This window comes from Botryllus schlosseri, chromosome 2 (genome assembly GCF_051294905.1).
Source record: "Botryllus schlosseri isolate E-star chromosome 2, Bs_hap1, whole genome shotgun sequence".
NCBI lineage: Eukaryota > Metazoa > Chordata > Ascidiacea > Stolidobranchia > Styelidae > Botryllus > Botryllus schlosseri.
The window spans coordinates 13,221,747-13,245,215 of record NC_137237.1 but is presented as its reverse complement, the minus strand read 5'-3'; the positions used below and the strand labels follow the sequence as shown (position 1 = coordinate 13,245,215).

Genomic DNA, 23,469 nt, shown 5'->3' with positions numbered 1-23,469 from the left:
GATATAAAGAGATCGCGCCCGCAATGGATTCCGGCGATATTCGCTCTCGCTTGCAGGAGCTTCAATCTCGGCAGCATCAGAAAATGAAGGAAATCATGAAATCGAAGAGTCAGGAAAAGATGTCCGAAAATGTTCAGGTACAGCACCTAATTATCGTTTTAGTGCAGTGGTTCTCAACCGTGGGGTCCGCGAGTCCTCTCAATTTGCAAAATGATTGTCAACCGAATTTGTAGTATTTTAAATTAGGGAAAGCATCAGGCAGTTTTCCTCCAACTGCTAAAACCTCATTACTCATATCATCAGAATATTCGCATCATTTTAAATATCCTACCGTGCAAACTCAGTCTAATTGCCAAAGGCCAATAACCTACTGATACAAACATATTGCTCTTTCGAGACATTTTGTTGCGGTTTGTGGAAAAGAATAAAAATATGGAGATAGTAAGATCAATCAGGGTGACTTCGTAGTCAGTGTCATCAAATTAGTTAAGTAGTTTGAAATAAAAACTCCTGAAGTATTTTCCTAATTTTTCCCAATGAAGGGATTGAAACCTCGGCACGAAATCCATTTTATCCTGTGATATACATAGCCGCTATTTCAGATAAAAATGACTACGCTGGATGTGATGTGATATGTTCATTAAAATATGTTTCTTCACTATGGGACCATAAATGTTGCGATCACACCAAAAGTGTCGTCGGAAGCGTTACGCGTTGATATTACATTAGCCTCATCTATCTTTGTGGAAAGGGATTTTCGCCACCCGTTCACATCAAATCGAAGAGGCGGGTTTTCAAGACCACGTAGTTAGATTTGAAATATTAAAAGTCTACACAATTTCTACATAAATAGTAAGATGTTATTATCAAGTCATTTTGGTGCTGTTTGTCACAAGCCTACAGATAATATTCGCACAAGACAGATGACGGTTGCACTATAGTTGAACTAAATTTGAACTAAAACTTGAGAGGGGCCGTGACGGTCAAAAAGGGGTTCGCGAAGCCTTAAAGGTTGAGAACCACTGTTTTAGTGCATCAAAATATATTTCTTTTAGAAACATAGTATTCCACCAGTGACTGAATCAAATTAATCACGGTTACGTGGAGTGACGGTAACATGGCATTTGGTTATGACTAGCTTCAATCTTCATAATTTGCGGCATGTGCTGTGTCCTGGAAAGGTGGAACAAGCCATTCTTTGTTAGTCTAAAAGTGAAAAAGTAGCCAAGATATTTAGTATTCTAACTTTACCTATGTATTCTTCTTGTGGAGTAGACTACTTTTTTTCAGCACTGCTCACTCTCCACAGACATTGATAACAACATATAATGATTTGGATACTTTGGAGTTTCCCTACTGCTATAATATAAATTGATAAGCTTATCGATATTGTTGATGGTATTGCAGAGCTACGGATCACAATTTTCCCCGAAACCGATGTATGGCCGTAATTTCCAATTTACCCACTATGACAATGAAACCAGTCTTGAGTAAATGTCAAGCTTCACAATTGATTTGATAGTGAATACGTACAATTCATGGAATTGTTATGCGATTGCAGCCGTCGGATAGCTTTTCTTTCGGTCTCGGCGACGATCTCAAGCTGACTACAGCCAACGTTTCAACAAGTTCAATCGAGGGATTGCACACGGCCTTGGAGGACGCGAACACAAGAATGCGGGAAGAAGTTCGGTAATTACTCACTGATGGTGTATCAGTGGTTCTCAACCTGCGGTTCGTGGCTAGTTTCCTGCCGGTCGGCAAAATATATCAGGATACAAGCAGCTAGAACGATTTTCCATTAATTAGGGAAATAATATATCAAATTTTAAATTGGTTTAGAATTTTGGAACGTATTTTCTGAATGGTTTTGTATTAGAGAGTTCATGGTCTACTTTGGGCATACGTCACAACGCTGAAAGTCTTCTACGACACTGTTTAAGGTTAGCCTACAACTCGTTTTGGTCAAGTTTGACGTGAGATCTAGGGATACTTTTAAACAAACTTCATTAAATTCGGACAGCGCAATTAACCCTTTGCGACCGGCTGTCCAGTACCTATACTGGACCGCCACTGTTTAACACAGAGCAGTCGCTATTTAATCCAAGATAGCTGGACCTGTATTGGTCATAAACTGTTACAATCGTTTTATAAGGATAGCTCTTATGAATACGCATACATCGGACCATTTATAATCTATTATATCAATGTATATCCTATTTGAAATGAAGATTGAAAACGCAAAAACGTTTCCAGCAAAATTGAATTCGTAACGATGTTCGCTTGAATGAACGCCTGAAATGTAAACCATTGTACCTTCCGTTCTAGACGTCATATAACCAGTTGTAGTTTATACCATGTATGAAAGCCCTTATATCGAAGATTAGCGCATAGAAGATGTTTCAAATTGACGTGAAAGAAAGCAATACCTTGCCACGTGAAAATCATGGCTGCGTAAGAGCACCTGGCTGGTTGCGGTTTCAGACAGATGTATAATTGCTTCAGGCAATTGCAAATTATGCATCAAGTAGCCATTATCCTGGCAAATCCATCAATATCCCTATCATGGAGCTTAGTTTTGTATAAGACAACCGACACAAGCCCTAACACTGAACAAATAAGCGTGCGAGTTAGGCTATTTCGGTAGCCGAGCCTGTAATAACAACATGAAATAGACGCAGCCTATGTCTGTTTTAGATGGCATAGGAAGTTACTGTTGACTTCTATGAATAGTGTTGATCATACGTAAAACATTCGCGCTATAGAAGACAGTTCAAATGGTTGTGAAATGAAGCAATACTTTATCGTGTAAAATGAATTCCCAAGCGCATATGGGCACTGTCGAATAAGGATAAGCCAATATATGTTCACTTGGATTGCCTTATTGCAGTTACACACAATAACCAACTGAAACTGATAGCACTTGAATAGCAGGGAGATATATAACTTAGGCAATGTCGCCAGGGCAGTGCCTATTATGTTACTTAGAACTGGACAGTGGACACGCGTGTTGCCTTCAGCGAGAATACGCGATTACGTAATCGATTACTTATCAGCGGCGGCCGCGCGAGTCATGCTCATCCTCTCTATCATTCCAATATCGTAGCGCTGGGCTATGAAGCGTTATAGTAGCGTGTAATAGCTCGTTGGAACGTAGAGATTCACGCGGAGAACAATCAGGTGTTCATATACCAATGGAAGCCATATGAATGACGTCAGGATAAATTGAAGAACAAAATCATCTTCCATTTAAAAAAAATTGACAACATTTCCTCGCATAACGCCATTCCCTCTCGCGTCTGAGCCGTGCGAGTGTCTCAGTCCGCTAGGCGGCTACTTCAGGTTTACGGCAATATATTGGGCGTCGATTTAAGCCCTATGGATCGCATTTTATCTGCATTTTTATGGATGCAGTAAAATTTTGGTCAGTAGGCCGGCCGATCACAAAGGGTTAAGCAACACCTGGCAGTATAATAATATTGGCAATGGCAAACGTCAAAGAACAGGCAGCATTAAATCAAGTTTACAATGTTACATTTGAATTACATGCATTTGTTGTAGTTATATTTAGGGTCAATTTTTGGTTCCAAGTCCGCAATATTTTTTTAGAAGTTGAAAGGTTGAGAACCGATGGCCCATATCAACAGATTAGACCTGGTCATGCTGTTGGTCATCATCTTGACACCTTTGCGATTTGGATTATTTTAGGGAACTCAAAGACGAGACGGGCCGGTTGCGAAAGCAATTGGCCGAGAAGGAATATGAAATACGAAGACTGAATAAGACCGTGTCAAAGATGGAAGACGACAAAAAATTACTTGCAAGTACGATTCATTTCTTTGTTTTCTTAGTTTTATCGAGTACTGAAACTGTCGATTCAATGACCTCACGTCAACTCAATTCGACTCACAAATTTTGTTGTATTGCCAGTAGTGTATAACTTGAAAATTGATTTCTTGACAAGCTTTCCATGTAAGCATTTTGAGAGGAAGTCGTTTGAGAAAAAACGATTACTGGCATTGAAAATTTGAGATTTTCATTTTCGTCCTGAATGTAGAATGCCATGTATTTCTCAAAAATGCCAATTTAAGAACGCCTCTCCATGGCTGTGATATGAGATTCATACCACCCGACCATTTAAACAATTTCTTTATAATGACGACCTCTTTATGTGCTATGTGACAAGAGTGACTTTAAAGGATGCACACTACAATGTACAGCATTACAAATCTAAAAAAACGTAGGTGTTCAAAACACGACTGAATTTGAACAAAACGTTGCTTAAGTCATACTCGAACATTATTACTTAGGACTTTGAATGAATACTGGCATAGATATATACCAACAATACTGCCGTTTCAGATTTAATTACAATTCAAATCTCTTCCGAGTTCTATATTACAAAAATTTGTCTTGTTTATTTTTGTTTCATTTGACTGTCTAAGAAAGCGATGATTAAATTAATACAATACCAATCAATCATTCTTTGACAACAGCCTTTGTGATTTAATCATGAATTGTTCGATGGATTGGTGCATTGGTCTATTGTAGGCCATCCTCAAGAACAATTAGGTCAGATTTTGGAAACACGAAAGCTATCGCTTCTAAAATTTGTATAGTAAATTTTGCTAATTCAATTCAATCGGTCACGTCATTGGCTCAAGCCGCGATCTCACTGCATGGACTTAATACATATTTTACAAATTGTCGTTGATATGTTTACAGATGCCGGGGCTCAGTCTAACACTGCTGCTGTGAAAATAGTAGATTTGTCAAAACGAAATCGCGAGCTAACTGCGGAAATGGAGGCTGAAAAAACGAAGTCATTGAAATTATTGAAACGAATTGCTGAACTGGAGCGAGCGAACCAGGTAATTCACGAGCCACGTCTTTATCTGTGATTTGGTGGCCGAACTACCTGCTTTGTGACGGATCTGGCTCGGTTGGCTTTTCAATCTAGGGTCCGTTTTCCTGTCCTTTGCAGCTCTCACTTTTTCCAATGGGCATTGTAACAAAAGATAATAATTTATTAGGAGGACGTGACTGTCACGGTGGTTTATTTCGTTATGGCTCACCCTTCGCCACCTCGAGCACTTTGCGGTGCACGTGCATTCATATGTGGAGTGACGCGATGGAGGTCGTCTGTTTTGATGTTGTTGTTGTACTGGTGTGCTGATATTTGTTATTCTATTATGTTGTCAGGGTTTCGAGAGATTTTTTAACGTCATCAAATAATAGATTCATCCATTTGGTGTTCTTGTTTGGTGTCAGTTGTGAAACAGAAGAAAGCCAGCTTAATACAATCGTCGACATTTTTGGAGACGACAAAGGTTAAAAAATCGAGTGTTGCCTACGTTACAAATGCTCCAATCAAGAGTCAGAGACTTTGATGCGCAAGTCAATGACATTACTATTGGTCCAAGAAAAGACCTTGATGCCGATCAGGCGATTTCACTCAGTGGCTTTGATATGCAAGCCACTGACAATATCTTGGCCGGTCTAGCAAGAGACTTCCACGCTGCCGATGCCTATTTTACTGAATGTTTGAGCGCAGCTACTCCCCGAACTGTTCTATCTTCAAAAGACAGTCTCGACGAGACATTCTATCGAGTAAATACCCAGTTGAACAATCTTACTACCGGTATCAAAGGAAAGATAACCGAGGGCAGTGTCCATGCCGAATTAATATTAGAAAGAATTTTGTCATTTCATGACCTATGTCTATATACAAAGAATATTGCTGATGACACATTCCGTAAACTTATTACTGCTGAAAGTGTAAGTACGTCACTTGACAACTTACGGACATTGTGGACGCAAGGGGAAGACAATTTGAAAAGGTTGGAACGGGAGCCTTTCAGTGCTCAGTCAAAACTTGAACGGTATAAAGCAACAGTTTCGTCACAATTTGGATCATTAGCTTCTGAGACCAGTCATAAAAGTTTCTGCGGCTTGGATAGTAATGACGCCCATAACAAAGAACTGCCAGTTGGCGATGCTATTAATTATGAACCACTCACAGAAGACTTTCTCAATACTCTGGCCATTCCCACGCAATGTCAAATTTTTGCAACTTGCCCTACTACGTGTGTTGAAGGATGTTCGTTATCGGAAAAGACATCTTATTACCGGTACTCAGCCCCCTGTAATGGGCCGGCTGTGCAACCAGATTTGCCATTCAGTTGCCAGTACTCAGAAGCCTATAATGGGCCGGCTGTGCAATCAAAATGGTCCTCTACTTCTCAATACTCGACCACCAGTAATGGGCTGGCTTCGCAGCCACTTATATCACATACTTGGTTCGGTCAGCCTCCAAGGATCCCCCGTAATGGGGCGGCTGATGCGACCAACTTTAATCGAGGCTTTCACACTTGTGAAATGTCCATTGATAGTACTCCGCACCCTGCAACAGTTAGCACTCACAATTGTGAGCTGCTGCAGCCTGCTCAATGTCCCGTTATTCCACCTTCATCTCCTGTAATTCACCAGGAAGAAGCCAGTGTTAATCCAAATTCCAACGATTTCGTTGAATTTGTCAAGAAGAAGACAACATTGACTCGGTCACGATTTGGTCCGGTCAACAATGAATCTGATTGTTTACTTGAACCCGAAGATGTTGATCTAAACGTACTGCACAAGATGTACTCGAAGAATCCGCGCAAAACTGCAATAGAGGTGAATTCTACATCTATGGGTTCAAGCTCGGTGCATCGATATGTTGCTGAAATGAAGCTACGTTCATCGTGTATCCTGTTTCAAGACCTTCATCCTCCCTTCAAATTTGAAGACTTCCAAAAGATGCAAGCTCAGCAACTTCATGGGCTCGTAGAAGAGAGTCTGTTACGCCGTAATTGTTTATTCTGTGATCATGATCACAATTATTACCCATCTACATGTCATTGCAAAATTCATGGATGTGGCTGTGCTCAAGGCACTTTATTACATGATGCATACAAATGTTCGGTATATTCTAAATCGATTGTTGTTGTCAGTATCAACACAATTACAACTTTATCTTCTGCAATTGCCGAGATGAGTTGTCCAGCACATCGGTCCACACCTTTGGTGATAATCACCTGTCTGGTAGCTTCTACCAGTTTTATCACATGTGCATTCCTTATTTATGGGGCTGCCAACTTCATGTGTACTTTGTTTTTCCTAAACCAATTGGTTATCAGTGGTGAACCTATGACTTGTTTGATGAATATCGCTGCCATCCTTCCCAGTCAGCCTAAATTTGTGCCCATATCCGTTGAAGGAATCGGCTAAAGCACTGACATCAATTTGAATGATGTACTTGTAACTTTCCGGATATTGTAAATCTTACCCCAAGTGCAGATATTGTTGCACAATGACACCTGAAGGCCGTGTCCAATTTCCACCCATTTATTGATGTAAATGATTTTCATCTTATTATTAGTAACAAGTTCTTATGCGTTACATGGATTACAAAGCCAACAGTTAATTTATGATAAATTAGCTGTTTTAAGGGTTGCGACAAAACCCTTCGAACAAATTGTGTGTATTCTACTGACGTTAATTTTCCTTGGTTGCAATAACAAGACTTCTGTTATTGCGGAAAATTTCATGAGACGATATTTTTCGTCATCTAATGCCAATTTTGCTAATCCTAATTGTTAATCATATTCATACCCAATTCGTCGCTCGTTAGGGCATTATGTCAATTTTGAATGTTTAAATGTCAATGGGCAGCAGATCTGACTTCAGATGACTTCTCACATCTTTGGAGACGCCTGTGCTCCTGATATTGCAAAATTTTGTGTTCATAAAATAATTGGCCGCTACGGTACTCATGTCAATAAGGTAATCTCTTGATTATTTCCTAATCATGTCCTCTGACTGTATTGGCTTAGTCGGGAGAGTTAGGGCTCGTTCTGCATGTGGAACCTACGAACGTAACATTCGTAAGTTGTGTCGCTTATAACTGTCCTGATTTATTTTTCGCAATATGATTTATTCCTTTATGCAACCACCTCTCATCAATTTGTTGTGACCTTCTGTGGTTGACCATGACGGTTTCCAGTTGGTCACAGGACCGGCAATGTCACGGTGGTTTATTTCGTTATGGCTCACCCTTCGCCACCTCGAGCACTTTGCGGTGCACGTGCATTCATATGTGGAGTGACGCGATGGAGGTCATCTGTTTTGATGTTGTTGTTGTACTGGTGTGCTGATATTTGTTATTCTATTATGTTGTCAGGGTTTCGAGAGATTTTTTAACGTCATCAAATAATAGATTCATCCATTTGGTGTTCTTGTTTGGTGTCAGTTGGGAAACAGAAGAAAGCCAGCTTAATACAATCGTCGACATTTTTGGAGACGACAGTGACAATGCTATGTTTTTTCCTAATACTTCATGGTTGTTTAAGCTTTTGGCAGTTGTTACCTTTCCAAATGAGCTATAGGGTTTGACACTTCATTTATCATAAAAGAGTTCAACGATATATGATCTTGGAAGCCAAGCCATGATATAATTATAAATTGCGTTATACAATAATTTCATACATTCATTTATTGCACACTCAGGGTCATGGACAAGCGCCTGTCTCGCCAAGAAAAAAGGCAAGCCCCAGAGATTCCCTTGCTCTCCATCCAGGTATTGCCATTATCTCGCAAACTCCGGCGGTAAATCAACATTCGTCTGATTCAACAGAGCCGCCGGTGACGAACGTCAATGAGCTGCAAGATAAATTGCAGGCTGTCAACATTAAATTGGCCGAGTACAGGAATCAAATTCAAGAGTTGAAGCTAGAACTCAAAGTCGCGCATAAGGTAAATTGCTGCTTGCTTACTTGATATGTATTCTACGATTGTTATGCCCAAGGCAAGCTTCGTTTATATATCAGAGTGAAATCCTATTCTGTTGGCAACTTCGATGATAATTGATAAGTCATCAATGTTCCGACCCATTGATACATGTAAGTTGGGACTTATGCATATTCTATATTTCTAATTAATAGTAGTTCCTGGACAGATTAATTGAAATGTGGCAAGTGTGACGCTCTGAGCAGGTCACCCTTTTGTACTTTGTGTTTCAAATTTTGCGTGCCTTTAAACTTCTACTTGTTTCCAGCGTTGGGATCAGGTCGTTGCATTCGAGACGCAAGTCACTTCGTGTCCATGCAAATTTTGACTTGAGTCAAATCATTCCAGAATCTCTCAAATCACGCAAGTCAAGTCATCTCAAATTTTCAGATTTCCGTTAAATTTCAAGTCACCAAATATTTTCATTTTGAGGGAATGCGCTTATGCATATGCATATAGGCTAGTGATAGACTGCGTCAAATTTGATTCCACACCATTTCAAAACTACATAGATGATATTAATCGATAGTTATTATATGTTTAAATGCAGACAATACTGCTCACAGGCTATACTCTATGCTAAATACTAAGTACTCACTACTTAGTAGAGATCGACCGATATTGATTTTTGCCGGCCGTTACCGATTATCAACACTCTCACAATGCTGATAACCGATATCATAGGCCGATATTAATATGGAAGGAGCAGAGAACCATTTCGCCAAAAATGGCACTTGTACATGCCACAGAAATCTGAACAACAAACGAGAAAACTTAAATTAAAAAGAATTATTGCTTAATTGTGCGCATTCGTTGAAATTTGGGATAACCCAAAAAGCAAAACGTGATACAGAATTGCAGATCAGCCAAGTAGAGGTAGATTGTAATGCAGGGTAAATATGTCACGTATTGCTCTTTGCATCGTTGATCTCTTGAGATTGAGAACACGGAGCGTAGAATTTCCAACATTTAAAAAAATTTTATATATAAAATATCGGCCACGATATAATCGGGAAAGTTCCAAATGTCGATAATCGGTCGATCTCTATTACTTAGTTACTACTACTAAGTCTTAGTATAATGCAATGTAGGCCTAAGTGATATTTACTGACAGAAATGCTGTATTAAGGCTATAGCCAACGTCATATGTTTATGCTTGTGCGGAGAAGTTTGATATAAAATTTCATCGAAATAGCCCAGAAAGGACAGATTTTTGTTGTTTGTAAAACGTAACTTTTTAAATATTCAACAATTCGATCAAACGTTAAATATATTTACGCGTTTGGGGTTGTATGTACACCTGCACCCCCATCTCCAATACTTATGTAACCTTCCATGTTGACATAGCTTGCAAATTATATTGTTGTTCTCATTATTGATGTTCGTAAATGACATTGGCAGCATTACTTATCGGCCAAAATGGCTTCACACTTGAGTGATACACAGCAATTCTTTGACAGGCGATACTTATTGAATATATTTCTGCATGGTTGTAGTAATATTATATTGCCAGGCAAAGCCATTTTGGAGGCAGTTACATGCACGGGCATGTTGTAGCTGATTTGTCTGTGGTATCGCTGCTGATGGAAGACGTAAATGAAAATGGAGTACAGAAAAAAATGATTAGAAGTGATGACGTGGTCACTTTCTCGGTGCGGCTGACAGGCTCAGAATACTGTGTGAACTAGAATATTCAATGGCTTGAGAATTGACTCAATAATTTGACTTTGAGTATCGAGTCATTTCAGGACATTAACCAAGTCGAGTCCTCAAAAGTCATGTCGGGAGTCTGACTCGGGTCAAGTCATGAATGCAGTCATCCAAGTCACCTTGACACTGCGTGTGCCCGAATTCAATTTTTCGGCATTATTTCCACTTCTAGTTGCGGTGCGACAGATTCTAAGAACTCTCAATTTCTCCAACTATCCACTCAATATCACACGTGCCTGTCCGTAATGTTTTGCATGTCTGCATTTTAGGTGCTGCAACAAGAAACGGGGGAATCCGGCGCATCTATGCAACTCCTCCTTAGTTCCGGCGGAATTGGCTTCCGAGGCAGATCGCAACAAATCACGGCTTTGCACGACAAAGTGAAGTGAGTCGGTCATTATTACGCTGAAGAGACACCAGCGAGAAACATTTGTTCTTTCTTTTCTCCAAGGGACTTGGAACACAAATTAAAAGTATCCTCCGGCCACGCCAGTTACACAAAACCTGACAAGAATCAGGAAAGGATAAAGAACATGGAAAGGCAAAGGAAAGAACAGATCGAGGTTGGATAGCCTATTGAGTAACAGTATCAAGTGTTGGGTTTCGTGTTGCGCCATTGTTTCGTGACATGGATATTGAGTCTCAATTTCAGGTCAGGGTAATTCAAGCATATAGACATTTAAAAATTTTAGCAATTGCAATACTGCGGAAGGGAGGCACGGGATTTCCTACCACAGATCTAGCTCATGTCTTTGTCTATGCCGATGCTCCTAAAAGGTGGCACTTCAACTCTTGGATAATCCAGCAAACAGACCAGTTAAATATCAAAATTCACACTTGGTCCGTTATTTAGCTCGCCTACATAATAGAGTTGGGTTTGCTTCCGATCCTAGGTCATATCTGACTTTGAGCTCAGGACTTTGTCAGTATCAAAATTGGTACTTGAATCGTATCTATTTTAAGATACTGATACCTGTATGGGTGTATCATGTATCATGTATCACCCACAAAGCATCCACAAATATCGTAAATGGAATTCTGGAAATATGAAGATAAATTCCTTTCTTGCAAAGATTAATTTTGAGACGGGTGACACTTGAGTTTGCTCAATGCTCACCATCCTGATGATTGTGAAGTAATCACTGAGTGACTGGCGAGAAAAGGTCCATGACGTTAAAGACGAGTTGTTTCTAGGAACTGCGGATCGATATCAGCAGAGCATCTGAACACAGCGTCGACTTGCAGCGGAAACTGGACGCGACAAAAGCGAGAAATAAAGTCCTGCTTAACGAAAACAAATCTTTGAAATCACAGGTGCGTTTCTGCCTTTCCTTCTTCATCGGTAGAACAAGGCAAACAGCCAGCGAATGACAGAAATCCCTTTTCTATTCATTAAGTTAACTTATCGGGGTTGTAACCAAGTCACAAGGCTCCGAGTCACGAGTCAATCTCACTGTTATAGCTTCGACTCGAGTCAAGTCGAGTCGAGTCATTTTCAATTCACCACCGAGTCAAGTCCAAGTCATCGAGCAGAGCTGCGAGTACGAGTCATAGTATGATGACTCTGGTCCGAGTCCAAGTCATAGTGTTGACTGCTCAGTTTACAGTTAAAGTCCTGTTAAACTTACTTTTATAACTCTGTTTGGTGATATCGAATGGTTCGCGTTTATAATATACTAATTTTCCACTCGTTTAACAGATTCTGGTCGCCTTTTCAAGTACCAGTACCAATAGACGAAGTCCCAATAGGGTGGTTACTTTCCTATTCTTGGAAATCACAATGAAATGTCAGTCTTTGCCGTCTGAGTCTCGAGTCATATGACTTGGTTCGAGTCATGTGCAATGACTCGAGTCCTAGTCGAGTCAATATACAGATTGAGTCGAGTCATTTCCATATTTTGAGAAAATCGTGACTCGAGTCGAGTCATGACTCGAGTCATTGCAACCCTGTAACTTATACAGTTGTACTTCCAAGTAATTATATATGTAGACTCAAGTATCATGATCTGACACTGTGGTAAACATGTGCACTTGCATTCAAGTTTCCGGTACTACAAAAATCTACTTGAGTACTTTGTTCTGACTACCCACTGCTCCAACCCAGTGGTTGCGATTATTTGAAAAGCAAAGACAGAGCTTCAGTTTTAAAAAACGTTACAAGTAGAAGCGGATTAAAATCAAATCCATGATACTGGACCTCATACTGTGAAAGGTACTTGGTTACCGAGTTAGGCTGTGGATAGGCTATGGTAGCGTACCTTCAGAATTACGCAAAATAATAAGTTCATTCATTCACTAAAACTTTTTCGGCTCATGCTCATCATAGTAATATGGTGAATCAAATTTCAAATGTATGAAATATTCTGTCTCTACAATATAATAATAATAACAAAAACAAGCAACTAGTAGCTACAGGTGAGTTATGATAGTACCGGTAACGATTAAGAACAGAGGTTACCTAGTGCATAAATTCGGTTATAAATAACACTGGTCGACATTTTTCAACTTTTTTTTTCTTTTTTAGAACGATTAATTGTGTTGACCTAATTCGACGATGCTTATTCTGAATTTGCCATCACAATTAACCCATCACGTCACACTTTTTCGAAAAAGTCGATTGAAAATTTTACTAAAAAACGTCTGTATTAAGGGCGCATTTGCCCGTTTAGGTCCGTTTATGATGCGAAACACATCCTACAAAGCTCTCAACGTAGTTTATTAGATTGAGGTTTTACTATCCTAAACTAAACCCTCCAAATAAAAAGGATCCTTAGTTTTTTCAAGAAATTTAGATGCAAGTTCAATGAGGGAGAGTCGTGTATTTTTTCCAAATCCGACTTCCCAATAAGAAATAGGGGTTTTGGTGAGTATTCTGATTTGAGATCCAACAAACGCACCCTCTTTAATTGTAACAGCACTCGAGTGAAGAAACGTTTCGTGAATGTATTTAGAACGTGCACTCTCTTTGATCAGAGCTTTTAAAAACTTTTTCATGAGATACAGTTTAACATATAATGGTGGAGATACAACATTAGATCTGTCGATAAGAGCAGGCTTTAAAACATTTTAAAGCCTGGTGTAAGATACTCCCTCATTGGCCACTTACGTTTAATTATAGATAACTAACCTACGGATAGATACGCAACAGCCTTCGTAACACTCTCTTGCCCGGAGAAAATTAGTGCTCAGCAATCTGAACGCAGCATAATTGCTAATCCCATAGCTGACGACCTGAGCGACGGACGTTGCGTATCTATCCGTATGTTAGTTATCTATAGTTTAATTCAATCATTTCTACTGTCCCATTCACACATAAAACAAGGATACCTTGTAGTTCTAGATCGTTGAACCAGCAGTACATTCATGAGTACAAAATCAACGGAAACTTTACACTAGGGTTATGACTAGAAAAAAAATTTCAAAATTTTGTGTGTCCTGTAGTCACAAATGATGAGCTTTTGTGTCCTGATTTCAAAACTCACAAAAGTTAAGACTGTTTGAACAAAAACCTCCCGCACAAAAATTTTCCAGTTTTCACTGTATGGAGGATAGGCTTTCTTTTGTAGATACAGACTATATAATTTATTTATCGACTGATTTGAATTTAACTGACCCAATTCCAATTGCGAATATTTAAAATAGTATTTTGGTACATTTTGATTGCCCAGATTGAATTATTCCTATCGTGTTCTTGTTTACAGTCAATATTAAATAATTAATAAATAATTATTAATTCCGATTTTAGATGTAGACTGTATATATCGCATAATTTCAATTTGCCGGGCATAAATCAAACTGGGTGTTCGAAAAGGCGAAAGTAGAACAACTCTAGGTATTTTCAGCGGTCTAGAAAACCGCTTAGAAGAATATGATGTACAGGAAAATTTGAATATCGCATATATCATATGTGACACCGTAGCATCTGTTGATACTGGACGGCAGAATGGCGTTGTTTCGAAACTGCGAAATGCAATGATGAGCATGGGTTTTCATATCCCTTGCCAACATCATATTATCGATTCTTAAAGCATATATTAGAGTTCTTCGATCCAACGTCTTCAAGAAATCCAACTCTCAGCTACAAATTTGGAGATGATGTGGTAAAACACTACGAAAACTAGGTGCAATCCGCCAAGCACGAATTTCAGATGAAAATATTTGAAAACCGAGGATGTAGGGATGATTTTAAGTTTATCTATGGCATGTGCAGAACATGCCGTTCTTTCAAAGAAAATAGTATAGATTACCACTGATCAAATGGCATAAACTTCCATCTCTACGCAATGCGAGAGGGTGCTCAAGGGTTGCGTTGCGTACTTCCACTTCCCCAGATAGAGAATAACTCTGGAGATGCTTATTTATCGCAAATGCGTGTCAGAAAGACTGGTATTCTAACCAGAAGTCTAAGGATGGAATATACTAGAGCCCGACGGATTATCGGTTCGTCGATAATATCTAGACGATATCACACTTTGAAAGAATTATCGGTATCGGCCATTGGAGTTGAAAAATTAACGGCAATTTGCGTCACAACATGGCGGAAGGTAGCCAGAAAACTATAATCTTTGATCGCTAGACTGAGAATATTGATATATTTCATATAGCTTACACTTTACAGGTGTCCAGATGCAGCCTTTCTAGTTCATTTCATGTTCAAGTATTACAATGGCTGTAAAGATGTTCAAATAAATGCCCTCTGAAGACTTGAAAATGTGCTTATGTATACATCCAACTTCTTTTGAATATCGGCTGAATGTATTGGGGTTATCGGCTAAGGTGTGAGATATTTGTTTTATCGGTATCGACCCAAAAATCCAATATCGGTCGGGCTCTAGAATATACCAAAGATCATTTGCTGCTATCCTTGCGGTCGAATGTCCTGCAGCGATAAAGTGCCCCAAAACCCAATTGGAAGTCGGATATGTCCGTCGTAGATGTCCCTGGCACTAACATAATAACAGAAAGGGAGGTCAAATTGATGAATGAACTTTACAATAAGTGCAGAAGGACATATATTTGGAGATGAAATTTGTAGCAAAGAATATCTTTGAATTTTAAATTTTTTCCATATTTGGACCAGTGTCGAAAATTGATGTTAGTTTGTGCGGGACATTTTTCGATTTGAACAAAATGATTATGATTTTATTAATTTATACCAAAATGTTCATCAATTCCTGCTACAGGCAAAATTTTTTGTTGTTGTCATAACCCTACTTTACATGTTTGAGTAGTTTGAATGCTTTATACCAAATTTGATATCCTCGTAAGACCTCTTGATGCCAGTTGTACCAGCTGCAGGGATAAAAGAACATTGATTTGTATTGTGCGACAAAACAGCTTTTAGGCTTGATGCATAAATAAAGAGGCGCAATTCACGGCTCCCAACGTCTCTATGATACCTTAGACATCGACACAATAGGGTTCGCCGGCAATGAAGAGAGCGTATTCACTATCACGATGCATATACCAAGCAAAAGTGGTATCAGTGCAAAGTAGGCTATATGTTTGGCATTTAATCTGGAGCCTACAATAAGAGCAGATTCATTTGGCAAATTACAATTTTTGACACAGTTATTCAGTTCAGCTTGATTCAACTTTATATAGCTGCTGATCACCATCACACTCATGCTGAGAACATTCTTCAGACAAATACTCTTCACCGAGAGAATTTTTGGTCAACTGCTGGTGAAACTTTTGAAGGCAATGCAATTGCAACATCTGGCCCATGAGGAATCGGTCGTATTGCACGAGTCAAATTGGATATTGAATGTTATGCTGATTTTTGACATTAAATTTAAAAAAAAAACAAGAGAAAAAAGTAACAATCTTTTCCATGTCCATGTGGCTGTCTCCAAACCATATTGGCACACCAAAGGGTAAATACTTTTGTTTTCAAATGCTTCACAGCCTCAATGTCACTTTAGTTTTCAACCATTGTGCTGTGCATACCTCTTCTTTACATCGCCTAGACCCAGGTATTATTGCAGATGTCTGATGTATGATTTCAAAGACTACTCCAAGTCGTTTCGACGCCTTCCTATCTTTTCATTGTATCGCAGTCTTATGATGTTTTGAAAGGAAGAAAATGTTATTAAATTAATGGTGATATCAAAAACTAGGCCTATATAATGACTTTTTTACATACCTGTAAAAAGTTACTTAAATTTACATCTACTTGAGTAGAAATTGACCCCGTTACTTTTACTTCTACTTGAGTAGAAATTGACGCCATTACCTCTACTTCTACTTGAGTACCTATGGTATGTACTTTGACCACCGCTCATGACGTCACAGTGGTGATAGCTATGACCAAACAGCAAGGAATACGTCACAGAACAGGCTTTTTTAGCACTGAAATGCAAAATTTTAAATCACAGATTATAAAAAATTCTGACGTGAGAGGCAAAAAGCGACTTCATATTCGTATTCAGCGTACGATAATTGACTCAATAGTGATCATTTTGGCCAGAAAAGAAAGATGATGTCGACCAGTGATAATCGAACAAAAAAACATTCCAGATCTCCGTTCTCACGGCCAAAGGCGCGCACGACAACGAGCTTATAATGACACTGATGAGGCAGCAGGAAAATTTGCAGAAACTCGTTCACCACAACATGCTGGTGAAAGAAAAGGCGGAGCAAAGTGGCGCCATGGTTCGTTTAACGGGCAGTTTATTTTTCCCGCAGGCTGGTCGCAATGTGATCGCTTCCGATCACCTGCCGTGTACTTAGTTGGCGTTCGCCCAAATAGGCTGCTACTCATGTTGAAGTAGAAATTATTGTATATGATGTGAGGGGGTTAAGTCGCCTGGCTGTCTTGGGGATTTCATGGATGCGAATCCATCCAGAATCTACTCTCTATTTGACAAAATTCATACAGCCAGATGATAGTGCTTGGCTTCACGAACTGAAATGGAAATGAAAGGAAATGGAAAAGACAACCGATTTTGTAAGTGAAGCAAAACCTACTAGAGTGATTCGGAAATTTGGAAGTATTTTGTTGCCGGCCCGTCACTGGCCAACATCGACCTACATCATGTAGTCTGTGTTTGCTGTACGTCAGGCGTCACCAACCTTTATGAAACCAAGAGCTACTTCTTGGGTACTGATTAATGCGACGGGCTGCCAGTCACTCCCGCCGTTCATCCGTGCTCAGTTGGATTTCTTCACTTAGACCAGACGTTCCCAACGTGGGCGATTTGGCGGCCTAGGGGGGCGAAAATGATGAAGGGGGAGATATAGGGGGGTGAAAATGGACAAAGGGGGCGATGACGCATTAAACGGCTATATTGGAGTGTCAAGTTGGAGAAATTCCCTTTTTTTTAGTCAACCCACGGTAATTTAGTTGCAAAAGTGTAAAATTCGACGAGTCGTAAAATTGACTTTTTTTTTTTTTTAATCAACCCGCCGATGATTACAGATTGTGTTTTTCGGTTCACAAAATCTGGGGGGGCGATTATCGGCGTTGAGCTTGAAATGGGGGCGATGAGTCGAAAAAGGTTGGGAACCACTGACTTAGACATTCCGACCAATGGGAGGCTTTCAGCCCATTACCAAAAACAGAAAACTCTAGTTCACCGGGACCCACACCAGCGTCTCAGTTGCCTTGCCGCACTGTGCGCCGAGACTCGGAAATATTAACTAGATTCTCGTTAATCCTCCGCATGGGTAGCCCGCGGCAACTTGTTAGTGACCCGGTGACCCCTGCTTTACATGCTCTCTGGAGGCAGATCGCCAAAACTGGTGACTGTGTTGGTGTGTTGCAGAGACTTATACCTTGCACAATGCACAAGCAGACATCCACACCTTCTGTAAGAATCATCATTATTACGCAAGCTCGGACTGTTGTTCTTACTCGTTAAATAGTCTCGCGTGGTTTCTCAAAGTTTCACCATCACTTTGATAGCTTGATTGCCTTAAATAAATAGCATATCGCACATCGGTTGGTCGAGCTTGGGTTGCCGGCAATAAGTTTGTTTATCTTAGCTTAGTCTTCTGACTCATTATTTCCAGCGTAAAGAATGAATATATTTCAGTTAACAATATAGCTTTTGCTGCCGTGGAGATGTGAAAGGTTTGATCTATTTTTGATGATATTTGCGTGGCAGTATTTATTGGCCAAATACGCTGTGTCAGAATATACAATAATTTTGTACTCACGCCCATTTTTCGTGACTGCGGACTGATTAATGGGATTTGTCGTCGCTATTAATAACGGCGATGAAAATATCTTGTTTTTGTAGCTAAGTAAAGAAGTCTACAGCAAACAGCAGCAGGAAAACGCGGAAATATCGCGGCTCCGACAGCTATTGACGGAACGCGACGCCAGACTGAGAGAATTGGAAGAAATCAACCAGAATCTGGTGAGATCACTCTACTGGTCGAGGGCCAAGTTCGAAGTATGGAATCGAACAGAAATGGTCAAGTAGAAGTAACTTGGTAAATTTCCATTCAAGCACAAGCGGAAGTAGTGATGTCCAAATAAATACAATAGTAAACATTCTAGACCGAAAATACCAAAGGGGAGATAGGGGGTGAAAATGTTAGAACGTCCAGTGAGATATATTTAACTAACCTGGCCAAAATATGCATATGAAGACGGCTTATTCTGCATATGATGCGAAAGTTGACTTAAAAAAAGGTCAACCCAATGGAAAGTACTCGCGGAAACCGGCCTTCTGGGCACTCTCTCTTGGAAAAATTACATTTTTTTAGTCGAATCACCAGTGAATATATTTCCAGTTTATATGTCCTCTTTTTTGGATCTATAAATATAGGGGGGTTTGTGTCGAGCTTGATAAGGTGACGATGAATCGAAAAAGGTTGGGAACCACTGTTCCAGATCTGGTTTGCCTAAATAATGGGAACCAAGTCAGTGATTTTTATCCTTTAGTAACCTGGTAAACCTTTAATTTCTAGTCAAAAACGAAATATCTGCTACATCACATATTCATTATATATTTGTAATACATTACTATAGAATATTGGTGCGCAAAATGAACTTAGTATCTACAACAGTGTTAAGAGAACAAAACCAATAAACGTGATTTTCACACAAAAACGATTGTCATGAATATTGGACTGCAAATCAGTGTGATTTATGCTGTATGAGTCGGGTGTGTGTCTTCTTGACCTTCAGCGAACCCCTGGTATTTGTGGGAACCCCGGTTAAGAATCACTGTAGAAGTAGAATTAGGACCAGTCTAGAATCATATAGGCAAAACCTACTTGCTTACCCCGAAAAAGTACAAGTTGCTGACCACCTCTGCTCGATATAGCGCAACCGTCATCGTTGATTGTTTGTCTTTTAGAAACAGACGTTCCATTCGAAAAAGGCGACGCCATCTCCCGTCGAAAGGAAAGGTGACAGGTAATTTGAATTTGATTTTTCCTTTCCATTTGCGTTATAATTTCACTGTGCACAGCGACACGCCGCTTGAGCAAATAGAGGAGCTGAAAGTCGAAGTTTCAAAATACCAGGCCCTCTACAATGCCGCTATGATAGAAGATCAAAAGCATCAGGAAATACAATCCGCGTTGAATAAAAGGTAGTAACGTAACGGCACATGGAAAGCTTTTCACAGCCTCTCACGTCAAAGTCGTGTTTTAGGATCGAGCACGCCACCACCTTGTCGCAGGACCTGAATAGATCCCTGAACGAGGAGAGACGGAAATGTGCCAAGCTCGAAAGCGCTTTGGAATCATCGAAGCAAGCAGGTGCCCGGCCTTTTGCTTTCTATTACAATTGGTATGCCGCTTACTTTCCAGCCCGGGAACAGTGTCCCAGCTACGGCGTGCACTTCTCAAAGAGTGTCTACATAGAATTAGTGCTGTTAAATTCCAGTTGAATTGATGTATACGCCTTGGACTGGTCGCCTATACACTTGAACACTGTCTGTAAGCGAGAAATTGTGCTTGAGACCACCCTCAAGCATATTGCTCAACAGGACAAGTCCTGGAGAGCATGGGCCAGGCATCGCAGTACTATTCATCAAGGCTTTACGAGATTGTAAACAGATTGTGATACTGATTGGCATACACTTGGAAAGAGAGAGTTTTGCCTCTAAAATTGTGAAGTTGAAGTAGTGTAAACACATAACCCCTTGAGTATGTATTGCGAGTGAGCATAACCTACTTGCGTATCCTGAAAAGTAGGAGTACTGTGCTTGCTAATGACCTCCTCTGAGTAGTAGCATTCTATTAAGACTCGGATTTGGATGTGTTTAGTGATTTACGCCAATTGTGATGTTTCAATTTCTGTTACTCAGCTACTGGTAACAGAACTCGCATCAGTGGCACTCGACCGGGCTTCCGCGGCACCCCAGGGTGAAAAAATGACGTATTGACATACGCCGTTGACACGCAACAAAAATTAAGCACAGGCATATACTGAGTAGCATATAGGAAGCTGATGACTAAAAATGGTGTGTAATTGTTCAAGACACTTGGTGTCTAGTCTCTGATTATTGTCATTATTTTATGTAGGGTTGCCATATTTTGGAATCGGGAAAGGAGGGCACTTTTTCAAAAATTTTAAACTCAAATTTCTACCACTTCGTAGTCGGTTGACTAAAAAAGGTCATCTTTCTCGCTCAGTGCCCAAAATACAGTTTTTTCCTTCACATTGTCGGGTGGTTGACTGAAAAAAAAGGTCAACTTTCGCATGCATCTCAGTCAAATTTTGCTCTAAATTTGACCAAAATTCCTAAAATGAGGACGTATGGTAACCCTATTTTATGTCGTTATGTGTCGTTCCTCAGTTGCTTTGTTCTTGTATGAAGTGCAGTCTCGTTTCCTTGTATGTAATTGTATCCTAATTTTAGTCAGTTAAGACCTAGAAAGCTACCAATCAGATTCGTCCACGCTTTCCACAAAGGCCACTGCAATTTTCGGTCGTCAATATATAAACACCAACTGGCAAACAAGGCTGTGATTAAGGCTTGGCCAGCAATGATGGCCTTTTCAATTTTAGTCACTACTGCAAGTGTTGGGATGCGGGGAAATATTAATCTCTTACAGAGGGTGCGATATATATAAGAAGTGCGATCAACATCTCGACAGCATAAGCATTAAGCAACTCTGACAGTCCGCGCTTTTTTCAGGTGGTCAATACGAAGCCTTGTCTTCTGCCGGAAAGAGTCAAGTACCGTCGCAAGCTCAGATCACTGAGCTCGAAACGCTCCTTTCGATCCAGGTAGGAAATGCCTCGAATCGCACAAATATTCTCGTAATTTGCGAAGCTCTGTAGGCCAAATCTGTTATTGATCAGAGGCGTTTCTCTGTTTGATCCACGCCGATCGTAAACGGAATCGAAGCTAATATACGTTCACAAACAGTCCGGTATCAATAGCGCAGACTCTCGCGTTGGACATGGTCTGTTTTTTACAACTTTGACGTCACTTTCTTTTGTGCAGACCGACGAAAACGAGGCCTTGAAGGAATCGCTGCAAAGCACCCTGCGAGCGAAAGCCGAAGACGCCTCGCTGTTCCACGAAATGATGGAGCAAACGAAAACGGTCTTCATGGACGCTCTCAGAAATTTGTCTTCGAGAAAGACTTGATAATAGAGCTCTTGACGAATCGATATTTATGTATTTGCGGTTTTATTCTATCGACGTCGACCATTGTAGGCTCTAGCACACAACGACGGCGACAATGGAGTCGGCCGGTGGTTTTATTTTTGTACTTTCCTGTGCTTGAATGTAAATTTCACTCTTTTGTATCCATCTCCACTGTAAAACTGTCGAATTCTCCTTACGAGTCTGGTTTGCGCGTGGTAGGCCGATGTTTCACTGTTACATTGGCATGACTGTGTTCCCATTTTATTAGCTTGACTTGATTTCATACTGCAATATTTGTCTGCTTTGTGTTTACGGCGGAGAGTGTATATCATATCCGGAGTGCGCAAATATAACATTCTTGTAGGAAGTCGTTAATGGTGATTCGTTTCATACGGAAGGGTAGGATTTGTGTCTGAACATAATTTGCTCGTTACCGGTTGCGCTCGAGTCCTTCGCGATGATTCAAAAATGATTTAGTGCATTGTGATGTAACAATCCCGACTACGGTTGTACTGCTTCACGACTGTTATTAATTCAGTAGGCCCGCCTTCACTATAAGTCTACAAGTAATTTGTGGACAATGGAGATTACTATCTTGCTCATCTATTATATATTCTCGACACTAGTAATAAACAGATTTTTGCACAATAATCCGTATACAATTAAATAGTATATTCATATTGAAATGAACCCGAATATTTTCGGCTGACACTCGTCAGGGGTTATCGTCAGCAACTAGTAGAGAATTGGAAAGAACATTGTATATCAACAATCGTATCACAAAATATGACGTCACCAGCATGAAATTTCGAATGAGAGAGCGTTCAATGTACTATTTTTAGGTGATACACGAACTCCTTTTGTTGTATCACCTAAAAATAGTACATTGAACGCTCTCTCATTCGAAATTTCATGCTGGTGACGTCATATTTTGTGATACGATTGTTGATATACAATGTTCTTTCCAATTCTCTACTAGTTGCTGACGATTACCCCTGACGAGTGTCAGCCGAAAATATTCGGGTTCATTTCAATATGAATATACTATTTAATTGTATATTGAAGTTCTGTACCTCCAAGAAGCTCTTCAAATAATCCGTATGATTCACGAAAGTACCAGATCTCTGCGGAACCCCGCGCGTGGCTAATATGTATGTATGTATATGAATTTATGCGATCATTATTATATGCACCAGTACTCTTCAACTGGCGCGCAATACTGCGCATGTTCGTTACATCTCAGAGTGCATGAAAATCTGCATGGGGTGTACCCCAACATGAAAGAGTACACCGGGGTAGGCCTACATGATAAATGACACTCTAAATCAGCGGTTCTCAACCGGGGGTCCGCGAAGTCTCTAAATTTGCAAAA

At 40.0% G+C, this 23,469-nt stretch overlaps 1 protein-coding gene across 1 annotated transcript; it reads left to right on the top strand.

The window, feature by feature from the left end:
- On the top strand, nt 1-22,464 carry LOC145433668 (coiled-coil domain-containing protein 13-like). Its single transcript, XM_080310830.1, has 16 exons — nt 1-137; nt 1,562-1,692; nt 3,709-3,824; nt 4,726-4,871; nt 8,548-8,617; nt 8,675-8,793; nt 10,806-10,921; nt 10,988-11,099; nt 11,731-11,850; nt 17,056-17,190; nt 18,780-18,899; nt 19,848-19,906; nt 19,962-20,084; nt 20,147-20,253; nt 21,639-21,730; nt 21,951-22,464. Exons 1-16 carry the CDS (start codon nt 24-26, stop codon nt 22,095-22,097), a joined length of 1,827 nt encoding a protein of 608 aa, XP_080166956.1. The 5' UTR covers nt 1-23; the 3' UTR covers nt 22,098-22,464.
- The last annotated feature ends 1,005 nt before the right edge of the window (nt 22,465-23,469 follow it).